Raw genomic sequence first — 13381 nt, forward strand, 5'->3', positions numbered from 1 at the left:
ACGTTTTCTGATACTTTACGTACCAAACAAGAACTCGGGGAAAGAAGAAAAAAAAAAAATCAAACAAACGAATGTCCTCAAGAAACAACTTTTTTTAATATGATTTCATTCTTCGAGTGGCCTTTCAAGTTTTATAGGAATTCTTTAAAGTCCTTTTTTCTGTTGCACAGATGTTTTTGAGCAACTCAAACGACTGCGAAGGCATCTCAGATAAAGTCAGGGTTACAACACCATAACTGTGCCATGACGAATAGTGTTTGGTTACAAAAAACGAGCCAGGGATATACTTGCTCAAATACATCCACATATGCGATATTATGGCTACTTCACGTTCCCAGCGCCTGCTTGATGTTGACGCACCAGCAGTCAACGGAACTCGTCTGCAAGATGAAACTCACAAAGAACAGTAGGGGGCAGTATACACTCACAAGTGTCGCCGGGTTTTTTCATTTACAAAATGCAAAATATGGCAGATTCCATGTGACCTTCACTCCGTCCTGTACCCCCGATGCAACCCTATCGGGGGGCACCCTGACCCTGACCCAGTGCACTGAGTCCCAAAGACTGGGTCGTACAGAAGAGTGTTAGGGCCACTTGTTAACAAACAAAAATCTGAAAGAAAGAAACAAAACAAAAAATTCTGACCTTTTTTTCTAAAAATTCTGACTTTAATCTCAGAATTCTGATTTTTTTTCCCCTCAGAATTCTGACTTTAAATCTCAGAAATTTATGCCGTTTTTCTTTAACTTTACTTAAAAAACTCATAGATGTTTTTATTTGGGTCCTCAAACAAATTAGCAGAATTTTTAAGTATTATTAACATTTTAATTAATTTACCAGTTTGCCTGTTCAATGTCATTTAATGTTAGGCGTTACAAATATGGCTGTAAAGTAGCTGCTACATTGTGCAACAAATTTGCTTTAATGGTTTAATTTGGGCTGCGACAGTTTGCCATCTTTAAAAAGTGGGTCCTCGTATAAAAAAAAAGGCTTGGGACACACTGCCCTGGTGAAATAATCCAGTAACATATGATGTTCACACAGTACAGGTCCAGGGTCCAGTACAGTCCACTAAAAAGAGAAAATGGTTGACAACTTTTCAACATAATTAGGTTCAATCAAACTAATGTAAATAGGTTATCATCATCATCATGTAACATCATTCATTCAAGTGTTACCAACTCAAGTTTGTCACCTGTTTTCTTTTCTCACTGTGAATATAAAGACCTACTCTCTGCTGTACTCGCTATATTAAAGCTACAACTTCAAAATTAAGCAAAACAAAATAAGTCAACACCACAACATGATATTAGTCGACTAAAATCAAGACTAACACCTGTATTTAGTTCACTTTCTTTCTTTAAGGCAGTTCCCTAGATTATTCGACGTGAGATCGCCATATTCGTCATATTTTACAGCGATGACGTTACGTTGTTTTGTGGTTCTAGGACAATCCTCTGAAGCTACATCCCACTGTTTCCATTTTAAAATTGCATAAGTTCTGAGCTCTGAAAATGGGAGACATTTGAAAACAACGTGAGCTCCTAACGCCAGGAGGGCAACATATTCTGGATGTGAAGCTCCGTCAACACTTTCTTTGACTTTCACCTCGTTGTCCGTGTCATAACAGATGTTCCCTTGTCCTTACTTGTCACCACAGACTTCCTGCATGGACGCAGGTGGTTTTCAGAACTCAAAAAAGTAAACGCAGACTGCAGATTACAAAGAAATTGGTGGTGATATGAATTTGGAATTTTCCTTAAAGATACAGTGTGTAAAATGTAGTAACATTTGTTGTTTATTGATTTGCATGTTGTATGAAAGTATCTTTTGCCTTACTCTTCACCTCCAGGTGTGTTTGATAAACTTTGTAGCCTTCAGTTGGCATCAAAACACAAAAGACATTTAGTTTTTGTCCATTGTGGGCTACTGTAAAAACATGGTGGTCTAAAACGACCGCCTCCATAGACCTGATAGAAATCATTTTAAAAGAAAAAAAACAAATACTACCGTTGGGCGATTTGCAATTTCTGGCAAAAGAAAAAATAAATCACCAGAATTTTACACACTGGATCTTTAAAACAAGCAGAGGTGCAAATCCAGGCCACAGATTCTCATTTTGAAGTCATGAGAGTTGCGATTGTGACCAAAGCTTTGTCCGACTTTTAAAAAAAACGGAAGTTGTCAATCCCAGTGGTGACTACTACCGTAGAAGTGATTCACTGGCAACTGCAAATTAAGTTTTTAGAAGCTCATTTTGACTTCCACTCAAACTGAGCTCTACAGGTGGCCAAAAACTTCCTAGGCTTCACTGTTCAAACCCTCTAAGTCTGCAGCCTAAGGGTGGGACAAACCATTTATCAAATGAAGATGAAGTTGTGTGGACGTAGCTCTCATTTTCTTTTATAAAAACTTTGTTAACGCTGTTTTATTTTTACAACTCAAGGCAACTTCTAGCATCAGTGTGGTTATAAATATGTAGTCGGATCGATGTCCCTAACATGGATTCATGAAATGTGTGTTATTGACCTCAGTTTGGCTGCAGGTTAACAGTTGAAAATTGGTGTGATTTACGAGAATAGCAGTGAGATTATAACTATCAGCACCTAATCTAGGCAGCCAACTCTTTTCACATCAAGCCTACGAAAGATGAACTTCTACGTGGAGAAAATAATCTGCCATCGCTCGTAGTTTTATACAAAAACAGGTCTCGAATCGCTGTCTTTCAATCAGAGTCTGGGCAGCGACTCGTCGCTCTCTCAGTGACCGGTGATCACATCATCTTCCGGGGGGGAAAAGCCACCGCTTTCCCGACCAACAGCCGGTCCCGCTCCCGCACCTCCTCCTTCAGCTTAGCCTCGGAGATCCGCAGCTGGCGGATGGTCGCCTTCATCTCCTTCATCTTCACCTCCATCAGTGCGATGATGTCCCGCTGCTCGTTCAGTTTCCGCAGGAGCTCGGCAGACGTTGTCCCGGTGGTCAGGGAGTAAGAGTGGTCCAGCGGGCTGCTGGTCAAACTGACGAACTGCAGAGCGGCAACGGCAGCAGCGGCGCCTTCCACCGGCGCGTCGTCGGCGGCGGCGGCGGCAGTGAGCGCGTCCGTGTTGCCCACCGCCGCGGTGTTACACGTCCCCTCCGCTGGGACGGGCAGCCGCGCTGTGCCCAGATACTCCCCGTTATGGCCAATCTGAACCACGGTGATGGTGTCGTCGCTCGCCTCGCCGCCTATGGTGCCCTCGGCTCCTCCCGCGGTGTTACCCAGCACGCTGGTGATCATGATCCCGGAGCTCGCTGTAGCGGCGGCTGCGGCGCTGGCGGGTGCGGGGACCCCGGCGGACGTTTTCTTGCCTCTGCCCCGCCGACTCCTGCGCTCATTGACGCCTCGGAGTGGGAAAAGAGACGGGATTCTGATGGTGTATGTTTTCCTCCCGCCGGGAAAGTGCACGCTGCACACTCGGTGACCCGTGGTGGGCTGGAAGGTGCTGAAGCAGCCGCTGACCCCGGCCCGGGAAATGTTCCTCAGCCACTGCGCCCTCATCGCAGGGTCTTTGGGGAACGTGTAGAACCGCAGCTCCCGGTCCCGGTGCGAGTTGTTGTAGCAGCCGGGCACGCAGCAGGTGAAGCCGGGCATGTTGACCTCAGCGCCCGCGATGAAGCTGCTGAAGCTCGGGTTAATTTATTGTTGTTACTCTCCGCGGCCTGCAAGCGGAACTACACGTCCCACAAAGCTAACAACAACTTCCTGTTTATTTTTACACCCCAAACTAAGCCGATGTTCTCCGCGCGACGACGGAATCCTCCCGAGCTCAGCCGAGCCTGCAGTACACGCAGCGGACGCTACTACCGGATCCGAGCCCCGTGTTCTATTTAGGATGTTCGGTTTTGTTGTTGTTCGCGGTGTTTTCAGACCAACCGTCCGCCACCGAGAACTAAAACTACCGTGAGCCTTTGCGCCTCCTTCCCTGCTCCGCCTGCCCTCTAGCACCCTTGCTGGTCAGAGTGTGAAAGCGCAGCTGAGAGCAGAAAAAATTATTATGCCAATTTAAATCATGTTATTTAGAGAGAAAAAATTACAAATTGGACATGAAATTAATTACATTTAAATCTGTGTGTGTGTGTGTGTGTTTGTTTTCCCCCAGTAAAAAGTAATGTTCTAGACACATACACACACACATAAAACACTACATGGATTTGAATTTGTTACTTTCATAAATAAAGGTAGACCAATTAATCGAGGCTGATTTGCCATTTTTAAAATAATTGGTATTGGTCATTTTTTATTAATCGGCCAAGTATTACAAACTAATGTGATAAATGTTACTACATCATGAAAACAAAACATTTTTTATGACTTGCCTCATGTTTACACTTTTGGAGACTCTATACTCTATAATACATTTTGTAACATTTACACTGCTCTTAATAGTAAAACCGGATGAGGATGTTTTATTTTAGTATCGTCTCTAAAAGTAGACATAGTGGGTCCCTAATAATGAAAATACAAAAGATTTTTTGGTAATTTCTTGATTTTCCACAGAGCATTTGCATCATTGCATGACCAAAATGTATGGATTTTTTTAATTGAATCTTGATATTTGCTAAGGTAAATGCATATTATATCCAGTAATTCACATTTGTTGTATTAGATATATTGAAGTAATAATAAAAAGTTTAATTTCAATATAAAATCTTTCTTTGGGCCAAAATGAGAATCATCAAGTGAAGAAAGCAAATCCAGAAATTCCTGTATGATCCTATGGAGGACGATAAATTACATAATAATAAAGAAAGAAAGAAAGAGTAAATAAATTAATGAATAATACAGAATTGAATGAATGAACAAATAAAAGAATAAATGGCTAAATAAATAATAATAAATCGTTTATTTATTATGTCATTTATTGTCCGTTTGTGTGTAAAAACATGAGTGAATGTGCAAGTTTCCTCCTGCAGGGGGCAGTGATGTGCACAGTTACTATGTTGTACAAGGAGAAGAAGAATGGTGACGTCACGTGGGAGGGCCAGCCAGAGCTCGTGGTTCGTGGACGGTTCGCGGGAAAAGAAGTCCCAAAACAAATCGGTTGCGATGGACACGCGAGCAGCGTCACGTAGAGTCTAACCGGGAAAACGTTTACCGATCCTCGTCAACGCAGGGTATCACGGATACTGACCCACGAGCCGTTCTGAGGCTACGAGAGCTAACCGGCTACTTTAGGTAGCTACGAGCAAACAACACACTGTCAGTCGGTTAGCTAAACATTAGCCAAGCATTAGCCAGCCGCCAGCGGACAGGCTAACGGTGAACACGGGGTGGCGAAGACTCGGTGAACGACTGGTGAAATGGCAGAGAGGCCAGAGGATCTGAACTTACCTAACGCGGTGATCACCCGCATCATCAAGGAGGCGGTGAGTGCGGGGGGGGCGGACATTGAGCTCCGGCTGAAAGCCTCAGTTACTTAGCTTTAGCCACCGGAACCGGTGTGCTCTGCTCTGTTACACGGAATGATTTAACGGATCCACTGTGGGGGCAAAAAAAAGTTTAGCCTCACCAGGGAAACGAGAAAGTAAAGGCAATTAATGTCAAATATGCATAATATACACTTATATAAACATAAACATATTAGGAAAGAAAGAAAAGAAAAATATATACTAGAGGATTTTTTCATTTCCCAAGAAAATGCATCTGGGCATACATCTCTGCTCTCTCCATCCACTTATGAATTATAATAATGAAGAAAACAACAGTTGGGTTGGTAATTTCTGAGTCGGCATTTCCAACCAATTAACACTCATTTTAAAAATCCTTAACTTTGTTCAATGTGGGCATAATATACATACTCAACGGCTTAAAGAATTGCACATGTAAGATGTAAGTGGATTAAAGTGACCTGTCTCTTCTTCTAATAATAATTTGAAGGCTGTACACACTAAGAGGTGCAATGCTGCCCTCCACAGGGCAGTTGGTGTCCAAAATGTCTTGTCAATTTAACATCAAATAAGCAGAGGACTCGTGCTGCCTTCACGTAGAAAAATTGGAAAGATTAAGACTTCCCATTTGTGAAATTGGAACTTACGGCAGTTACTGCGTCACAGCTAACGGATGTCGTGAACTCGACCGACTCACACCAAGTTTCTTTTCTGTTACTTCAGTTAATTTGTATGTTAAATTGATTTTAATTTAAGTTTTGTATGAAACAAGCATTTGATTTTGACACTTGTTTTTTTCACTTTTCGCTGAACTTTTCAAATCAATGAGTCAGCTGAAGAAGCAGCTCCAGCACAACCGATGTTCTCTTTGCGTGAATAAAGCCTCCTGTATGTGTTGTGTGATAAGAAGACTCTGTGCTATGTGTTGCGTCTTTTGAGATAAATAACTCCTCCACACTCCTCTGTTTTCAACAGCTTCCAGATGGAGTCAACGTGTCCAAAGAAGCCAGGAGAGCCATTTCCCAAGCTGCCAGCGTGTTCGTGCTCTATGCAACCTCCTGGTAAGAAGAAGATAAATCAATAAAAATCAATGAGAGTTGATCCACAAAAGGCATTTTGATTCAAGTTGGGGTGCGTTCTGACTTAACACACTTCAAACGATGGAATCCTGAAAAATGCTTGGTCTGGAGGCAGCAGCAACTAAAACATACAGCTGTTATTATTGGTATTAAATTGTTTCTAATAATTAAATTAAATAATTTCTTTGTTTTGTTTTTTTTCTCTCTCATCAGTGCGAATAATTTCGCGATGAAGGCAAAGAGAAAAACTCTGAACGCGGGAGACGTCTTGGCAGCGATGGAGGAAATGGAGTTTGAGCGATTCCTGGAGCCGCTCAGAGAAGCTTTGGAAGGTCGGTGCACCCTCCGCTACGTCTCCATTCAAATGCATCACAGTTTTACGCTGTATTGTCAAAGATTTGGCACGATAAATTGTGCATTATACATTTAAAGGGAATATTGAGAGTAGTAGTTTGGAGTGACCTGCAAAAGGAAAACAAAATTATGATGTGATAAACGGTGGCATTGGTTTCCGCATTGGTCGTCAAGTTAGCGGAAGTCGGAGTGTTTTACCAAATGCAGAGAAGATGAGATTAAAAGTTTGTTGTTGTTTTGTTACCAGTGTACAAAAAGGGCCAGAAAGGAAAGAAGGAGGTGTCGGAGCAGAAGCGCAAAGACAAAGAGAAGAAGGTCGACTCTGAGAATGACAAGAGCCGGGAGGAGGAAGAGGAGGAGGAGGAGGAGCGAATGGAGGAGGAGCCGGAGGCGGAGAACGAAGCAGCAGCGGAGGAGGAGGATGAGGAGGAGGACGAGGTGGAGAACTGAGGACGTTTTCACTTCTGACGACACAAACGATTTATATAACAAAAACAACGCACTTGTCCGTGTACGATGATGCGTTCAAGTGACATCGCTACGAATCGTTGCATCAGGTTACGGCGAGGTGACATCTGCCCTCCGCGGTCTTGTCTTCCAACATAAAGCACAACGGTGACGTCGCCATGTTTTTTTTGGTAATTTTCATTTTTTATACACTTTGATACAAATGCTGTACAATTTCTTCTGTAACAGGATTTCCTGAAAATAAATGACATTTAATTAACTCGCAAAAATCTGATGTTTGAACATATGATTCAAATGTGGATTATATTTAATTTAACCCATTTCTTTTTTTTTCTCCCCCTTCAGCCGATTAAGTATATGGTTAATAGCATTATACAAATAAAAATATTGCTTCACCTTAGTAAACCCTTAACGACCCAAATGCATATAATAGTGTAATAATGTAATCAATTAAGCAAACTACAAACCACACTTACTTTGAAATCACCATGTTTTTCCCCCCGTCAAGTTCTATAAAAAATATCCACAGATTAACTTAAAAACCGTGTGTGAACATAGTTCTTTTTTTTCCTGATAAAGACTGTGCTGTTTCTCACGTCTTTCCTTTTGTACAATTTACTGTGACAAATTTCAACGTTTTCAATAAAACAGTTTGTATGAAATCAAGCCTGTTGTGACTATCAGGGCTCCAGACAATGTTTCTCAAAGTAGGGAACATGTGCAAGGACAGATTGTGTATTGGGAGGGCAATGTGTAAGAGCTCTACTGTAGCCACTCCCCCTCTCACTCACAGCACTGAGTGAGACAAGGCACCATGAAGCTGAGGTAAACCAGTGCCCCCAACCACGGACTGTTCACCCAACTCCCCTCTGGGAGGCGTTACAGGTCTCTGCACCCAAGCGAGCAGGTTCAGAGGAAGCTTCTTTCCTGCAGCCGTCACCCTACTGAAGTCAATCGCTGCATCCCGGTGACAACCACCAACCATACAACACTTATGCAACCATGTAGTTCCGTTTTCCAAATTTAATGTATGCCATCACATCAGTATTTGCCTTCTACCACACAGACAAGTCACTGAACTTTTCCTGTGTTATAGAAACAATGAGCACTCAAACCAACAATTACTAAAAACAGATTTTGCAAGCACTGCACAAGTGAAACCTCAATTACCCCTTCTTGCACAAAATTCAAATACTTTCCATGTATTTAGGGCAATTTTCAAAAACTTCCCACTGTCCTTGAATTTTCTTTTGTCTTTCAGGAAAGTTGTGACCCAGGCAGTTGAAGCACAAAATTCAAGCACTTCCAATGACCTGTATATTAACATGTTTGTACAGGGTCTATGAAGGAAACCTAAAGTTAATTTCAATACCTTTTAAGATCCCACAGAACCCCCTTAGGGTCTTTAGCACACACCAATTATTGAGAACACATTTGATCAACATTACACTAGTGAACACACAAGTTGGGCACAGTGGGAATAGTTTCTCACATGTATGCCCAGTCAATCATGTTCCATTTCTAGGTAAACAGATATAAAGTTCCATAATCTGGCACATCTTTAATCCAGTCCAGTTGCGTCAATAACATCTGGATGATAACCTGGATTATAGAGAATCTACAGATGTTTTAATTCTAAAGACTAAAAACCAAAGACAAGAGCATTTCGTGTGACGGTTTTTATTTGTGTTCATTTAGTCAGATGGACACTCCACTTTGCCGCTGTTGATGTCATCGATGACATCGTGGGGAGGGCGACCGTCGATGGTGCAGCCCACCGACTGAGCGGTGCCAAGGATCTCTTTGATGGTTCCTGAGGAGAGTTTAACCAAGCGTTACACAACTTTACATTTTGACACATTTATGGCATTAAGTGTGTCACTACAGAGGATTAATGTCAACATTGAATGTTTCCTTCTATATTGGGACAATTTGCCTTCTCCATAAAGACATTTTAACACCTTTCAATCGCGTTAGTTTTCGTGTGTTAATGCAAAATTGGTCACTTCACACATGCCCACTGCTGCTTTTGTGCCAGAAAGCGTTATAAGCATTTCATTTTGTGTTGTTTAGCATGACAAATTTACAGGTGAATTCATCTGCAGCACATTACAGGCACCTGCTCGGCACAGGACTGCGAGCATTTGAGGTCTATCGCCACATATTTACATTTTAAATCAAGCATCAGTTCATTTTACACAATTTGCTGCACAAGTTCTTCCAATTGAAAGCGTTCAGTCGTAAATAATCCGCAGTCACGTTGATTTATGAGTGCTAAACATAAAATGTTCCAGACTTTACGGCACAGAGCAGCCCATTTATGTGAACAGCCCTGTTTCCTAAAGCCGGGTCAATCTGAGCCTCCACTGGATTATACTCTGTCACTAGTCAGACGGGCATAGTGGCGGGAGGCTGGACACAGCCGTGTACGTGGTTCAGAGTGTTTCTTACCAGAGAGCTCCCTGGCGATGGAGCGCTCTCTCATGACGCGAGCGATGCCCACAATCTCGTCAAAGGTCACGCTGCCACTGTGCTTAACTGCAAATATGAAAAAAGAATGTGGTTTAATCAATCTACTCCAACCTGGTTTGATCATTGAAAAAAAAAAAAAAAAAAAAAAAAAAAGATATTCAAAGGTCACTTACTGTTCTTGACCTTCTTCCTGTCACGAGGAGGCTCCTTCAGAGCCTTGATGACCAGAGCAGATGCTGAGGGAACCACCTCAACCTGAAAACACAGGAAGTGTTTTCACATGTAAGACACAAAGACCGGGCAGTCTGATTACCAGAAGTGAAAATGGCTGGGGAGGGTCACAGCAGGGGTGAACGTACCGCTGCCTGTCTGTTCTGGATGGTCAGCTTCACAGTGATCCTCAGGCCTTTCCAGTCACCGGTTGCCTTGGCAATGTCATCACCAACTTTCTTGGGAGACTGGAGGAAAAGGAAAAAATATGATCAATTGCTGCAAAACTAAAGACCCATGGTTCTCAAACTGTGGTATGTGTACACTGATCTTCCTCTAGTGGTACTTGGAAGGAAAAGCAGAAAACTGGATCTACATACTGTACTACATATCAGATATCTTAAAAAGTCTAATACCCCTTGTTCCTAATGTTCCAGACTTTACGGCACAGAGCGGCCCATAAATGTGAACAGCCCTGTTTCCTAAAGCCGGGTCACTCTGAGCCTCCACTGGATTATACTCGGTCACTGGTTTAGACAGGCATAGTGGCGGGAGGCTCCCATACATGGACATTAAAGAACACTCACCAAACCCAGAGGTCCGATTTTGGGGGCCAGAGCTGAGGTTGCACCAACTTCTCCTCCAGTGCATCTCATGTACACTAAAGATAAAGACAGAAGGCCAAGATGTTTTCATACCACTCACAGGCTTTAACATCCCACTCGAACAAGATCACTGCATTTCTCAGCAACACAGATCATTCTTACCCTTCTCCAAACAATGCGTTACATGCAATGTTTAAAGGGACAATGTAAACATGAGGTCATGAAAACCAATTCATTATTTTGTTAATTTGGTTTGCCAAACTGAAACCATTTCACCTCAATTTACATACTGGCCCTTTAAGACCAACAAAGCACAACAGAAGAAAAGAATCCCCCAAATAAACGAGTTACTCAAATATTCCTTTTGACTCAACTCATACTGCATCATAATTTTAGATGCACTCAGAAAAACCTTAACTGCTTAAAATGCTTAATACTAGAAACTGTATTAATTTAATGTTGAAATGTTATGTTGAATAAAATAATTTAATACAGTAAATAAATCTATGCCTTTGATATTGCTCCAGATGTTTAATAGCCAATCCTGTGGATTACACCAACCCGGATTAATTTCCCACTGTAATACATTATCTCTAATGTCTATGTGATATGGTACTTGGAAGGAAAAGCAGAAATCTGTAGATGTACATACTGTACTACATATCAGATATCATGATAAAGTCCAATACCTAATGTTCCAGACTTTACGGCACAGAGCAGCCCATTTATGTGAACAGCCCTGTTTCCTAAAGCCGGGTCACTCTGAGCCTCCACTGGATTATACTCGGTCACTGGTTTAGACAGGCATAGTGGCGGGAGGCTCCCATACATGAACACTCACCAAACCCAGAGGTCCGATTTTGGGGGCCAGAGCTGAGATTATATGATATTAATGTCTAATAATCTCTAGCCCGTGTAGTGATAATGCTATTCTATCTCATATTTAAGAGCTGCTCAGTCAGAATCATGAGATGCTATCTAGTAATACATTCATTCAGGATGAATTTGAGAATGTTTCAGGCAAAACATTAAGTACAATGGCGTAAATTCCCACTCAATTTTACTGTAGTCACCAATAATAAATCCGTGTTGATTAACATGTGGGATAATTACGGGGCAAATTAAGTTTAACCTCATTTTTAAATAACTATGCTAACGCTGCTAAGATAATGCTAATAGCATTAGCTAACAGGCGAAACCCTTCCCACGTGGAGTCATTCACAACCATCTTAACATAACACAATTCCACATATAACGGACCCCCGATAAACACAATAAGCTCCGCGGACACAAAACCAACCGTCAGTTTAGTTTTCGGTGGCGGTTCGAGTCCTTTCTCGTTTTTTACCGTTTTCTCTGCGCCGCCAGAGGCCGACACCGCCGCCATGTTGGCTCTGAACGAGCTTCTGCGTGTGTCAGCGGTTTGGACAGTAAAACGTACCAATCTTAACCTCGGTTGGGTCGAACTTAGGAGGCATGGTGTCGCTGTGGATGTGGGCTCAGTTCAGCCTGGTGATGTGGTGAGGGTGTCGGATGAACCCGGGCTCGGGACGACCGTTTACTGTTGCACCTTCACCGCTAAAGCGAGAAAGAAAAAGAGGCCGAGTCGCGGCCGCGGGCGTTTATATACGCGCTCCAGGTATCGCGAGAGTACAGACTTCTCATAGTGACGTAGTCTTGTCTCATTCATGGCTTTTTCCCCCCATATAAGATCAAGTAAATGTATGTTATATTCTATAGAAGCCCGTGTAGTGATAATGCTACTCTATCTAATATATAAGAGATGCTAAGTCATAATCATGAGATGCTAAGTCATTATTGTGAGATGCTAGTGATAATGATATTCTATCTCATATTTAAGAGATGCTAAGTAGTAATCATGAGATGCTAAGTCATTATTGTGAGATGCTGGTGATAATGATATTCTATCTCATATTTAAGAGATGCTAAGTCATAATCATGAGATGCTAAGTCATTATTGTGAGATGCTAAGTCTTTATTGCGAGATGCTAGTGATAATGATATTCTATCTCATATTTAAGAGATGCTAAGTCGTAATCATGAGATGCTAAGTCATTATTGCGAGATGCTAGTGATAATGATATTCTATCTCATATTTAAGAGATGCTAAGTCGTAATCATGAGATGCTAAGTCATTATTGTGAGATGCTAGTGATAATGATATTCTATCTCATATTTAAGAGATGCTAAGTCGTAATCATGAGATGCTAAGTCATTATTGTGAGATGCTAGTGATAATGATATTCTATCATATTTAAGAGATGCTAAGTCGTAATCATGAGATGCTAAGTCATTATTGTGAGATGCTAGTGATAATGATATTCTATCTCATATTTAAGAGATGCTAAGTCGTAATCATGAGATGCTAAGTCATTATTTTGAGATGCTAGTGATAATGATATTCTATCTCATATTTAAGAGATGCTAAGTCGTAATCATGAGATGCTAAGTCATTATTGTGAGATGCTAGTGATAATGATATTCTATCTCATATTTAAGAGATGCTAAGTCAGAATCATGAGATGCTAAGTCATAATCATGAGATGCTAAGTCATTAGAGACCCACTACAGAGAAGAGGTCCAGCACATCACACAATGGTGCTCCAGGAACAACCTCATCCTGAACACCACCAAAACAAAGGAGGTCATAGTAGACTACAGGAGGTCCAGGAAGACTGAACACGCTCCACTCTGCATACAAGGAGAGGGAGTGGAGCGTGTAGACAACATCAAGTTCCTGGGAAT

The 13381-nt window shown here is 41.8% G+C and overlaps 3 protein-coding genes and 3 non-coding genes across 7 annotated transcripts; 1 reads left to right on the top strand and 5 right to left on the bottom strand.

The window, feature by feature from the left end:
* Positions 1-72: 72 nt before the first annotated feature.
* Positions 73-4311, bottom strand: thap11 (THAP domain containing 11). The gene has a single exon (XM_058629009.1). The coding sequence runs from the start codon at positions 3629-3631 to the stop codon at positions 2774-2776; it is 858 nt and encodes a 285-aa protein (XP_058484992.1). The 5' UTR covers positions 3632-4311; the 3' UTR covers positions 73-2773.
* A 678-nt stretch (positions 4312-4989) lies between these two features.
* pole3 (polymerase (DNA directed), epsilon 3 (p17 subunit)) lies at positions 4990-7994 on the top strand. The gene is made up of 4 exons (XM_058629012.1): positions 4990-5406; positions 6403-6488; positions 6720-6838; positions 7108-7994. The coding sequence occupies exons 1-4, from the start codon at positions 5341-5343 to the stop codon at positions 7308-7310; spliced, it is 474 nt and encodes a 157-aa protein (XP_058484995.1). The 5' UTR covers positions 4990-5340; the 3' UTR covers positions 7311-7994.
* Positions 7995-8992: 998 nt separating this feature from the next.
* rpl12 (ribosomal protein L12) lies at positions 8993-12217 on the bottom strand. Of its 2 annotated transcripts, none has more exons than XM_058629010.1 (6): positions 12057-12217; positions 10598-10671; positions 10160-10258; positions 9974-10055; positions 9780-9866; positions 8993-9141 (listed from the first exon to the last, which is right to left on the bottom strand). In XM_058629010.1, exons 1-6 carry the CDS (start codon positions 12091-12093, stop codon positions 9023-9025), a joined length of 498 nt encoding a protein of 165 aa, XP_058484993.1. In that variant the 5' UTR covers positions 12094-12217; the 3' UTR covers positions 8993-9022. The 2 variants fall into 2 exon arrangements, with proteins under 2 accessions (XP_058484993.1, XP_058484994.1); XM_058629011.1 differs by having other exon boundaries at positions 11964-12104.
* Positions 9612-9737, bottom strand: LOC131460155 (small nucleolar RNA SNORA65). The gene has a single exon (XR_009240339.1). It is a non-coding gene; the product is annotated as a small nucleolar RNA SNORA65 (small nucleolar RNA).
* On the bottom strand, positions 10437-10563 carry LOC131460152 (small nucleolar RNA SNORA65). The gene has a single exon (XR_009240336.1). It is a non-coding gene; the product is annotated as a small nucleolar RNA SNORA65 (small nucleolar RNA).
* On the bottom strand, positions 11306-11432 carry LOC131460154 (small nucleolar RNA SNORA65). The gene has a single exon (XR_009240338.1). It is a non-coding gene; the product is annotated as a small nucleolar RNA SNORA65 (small nucleolar RNA).
* Positions 12218-13381: the final 1164 nt, after the last annotated feature.

This window comes from Solea solea, chromosome 5, assembly GCF_958295425.1.
Source record: "Solea solea chromosome 5, fSolSol10.1, whole genome shotgun sequence".
NCBI lineage: Eukaryota > Metazoa > Chordata > Actinopteri > Pleuronectiformes > Soleidae > Solea > Solea solea.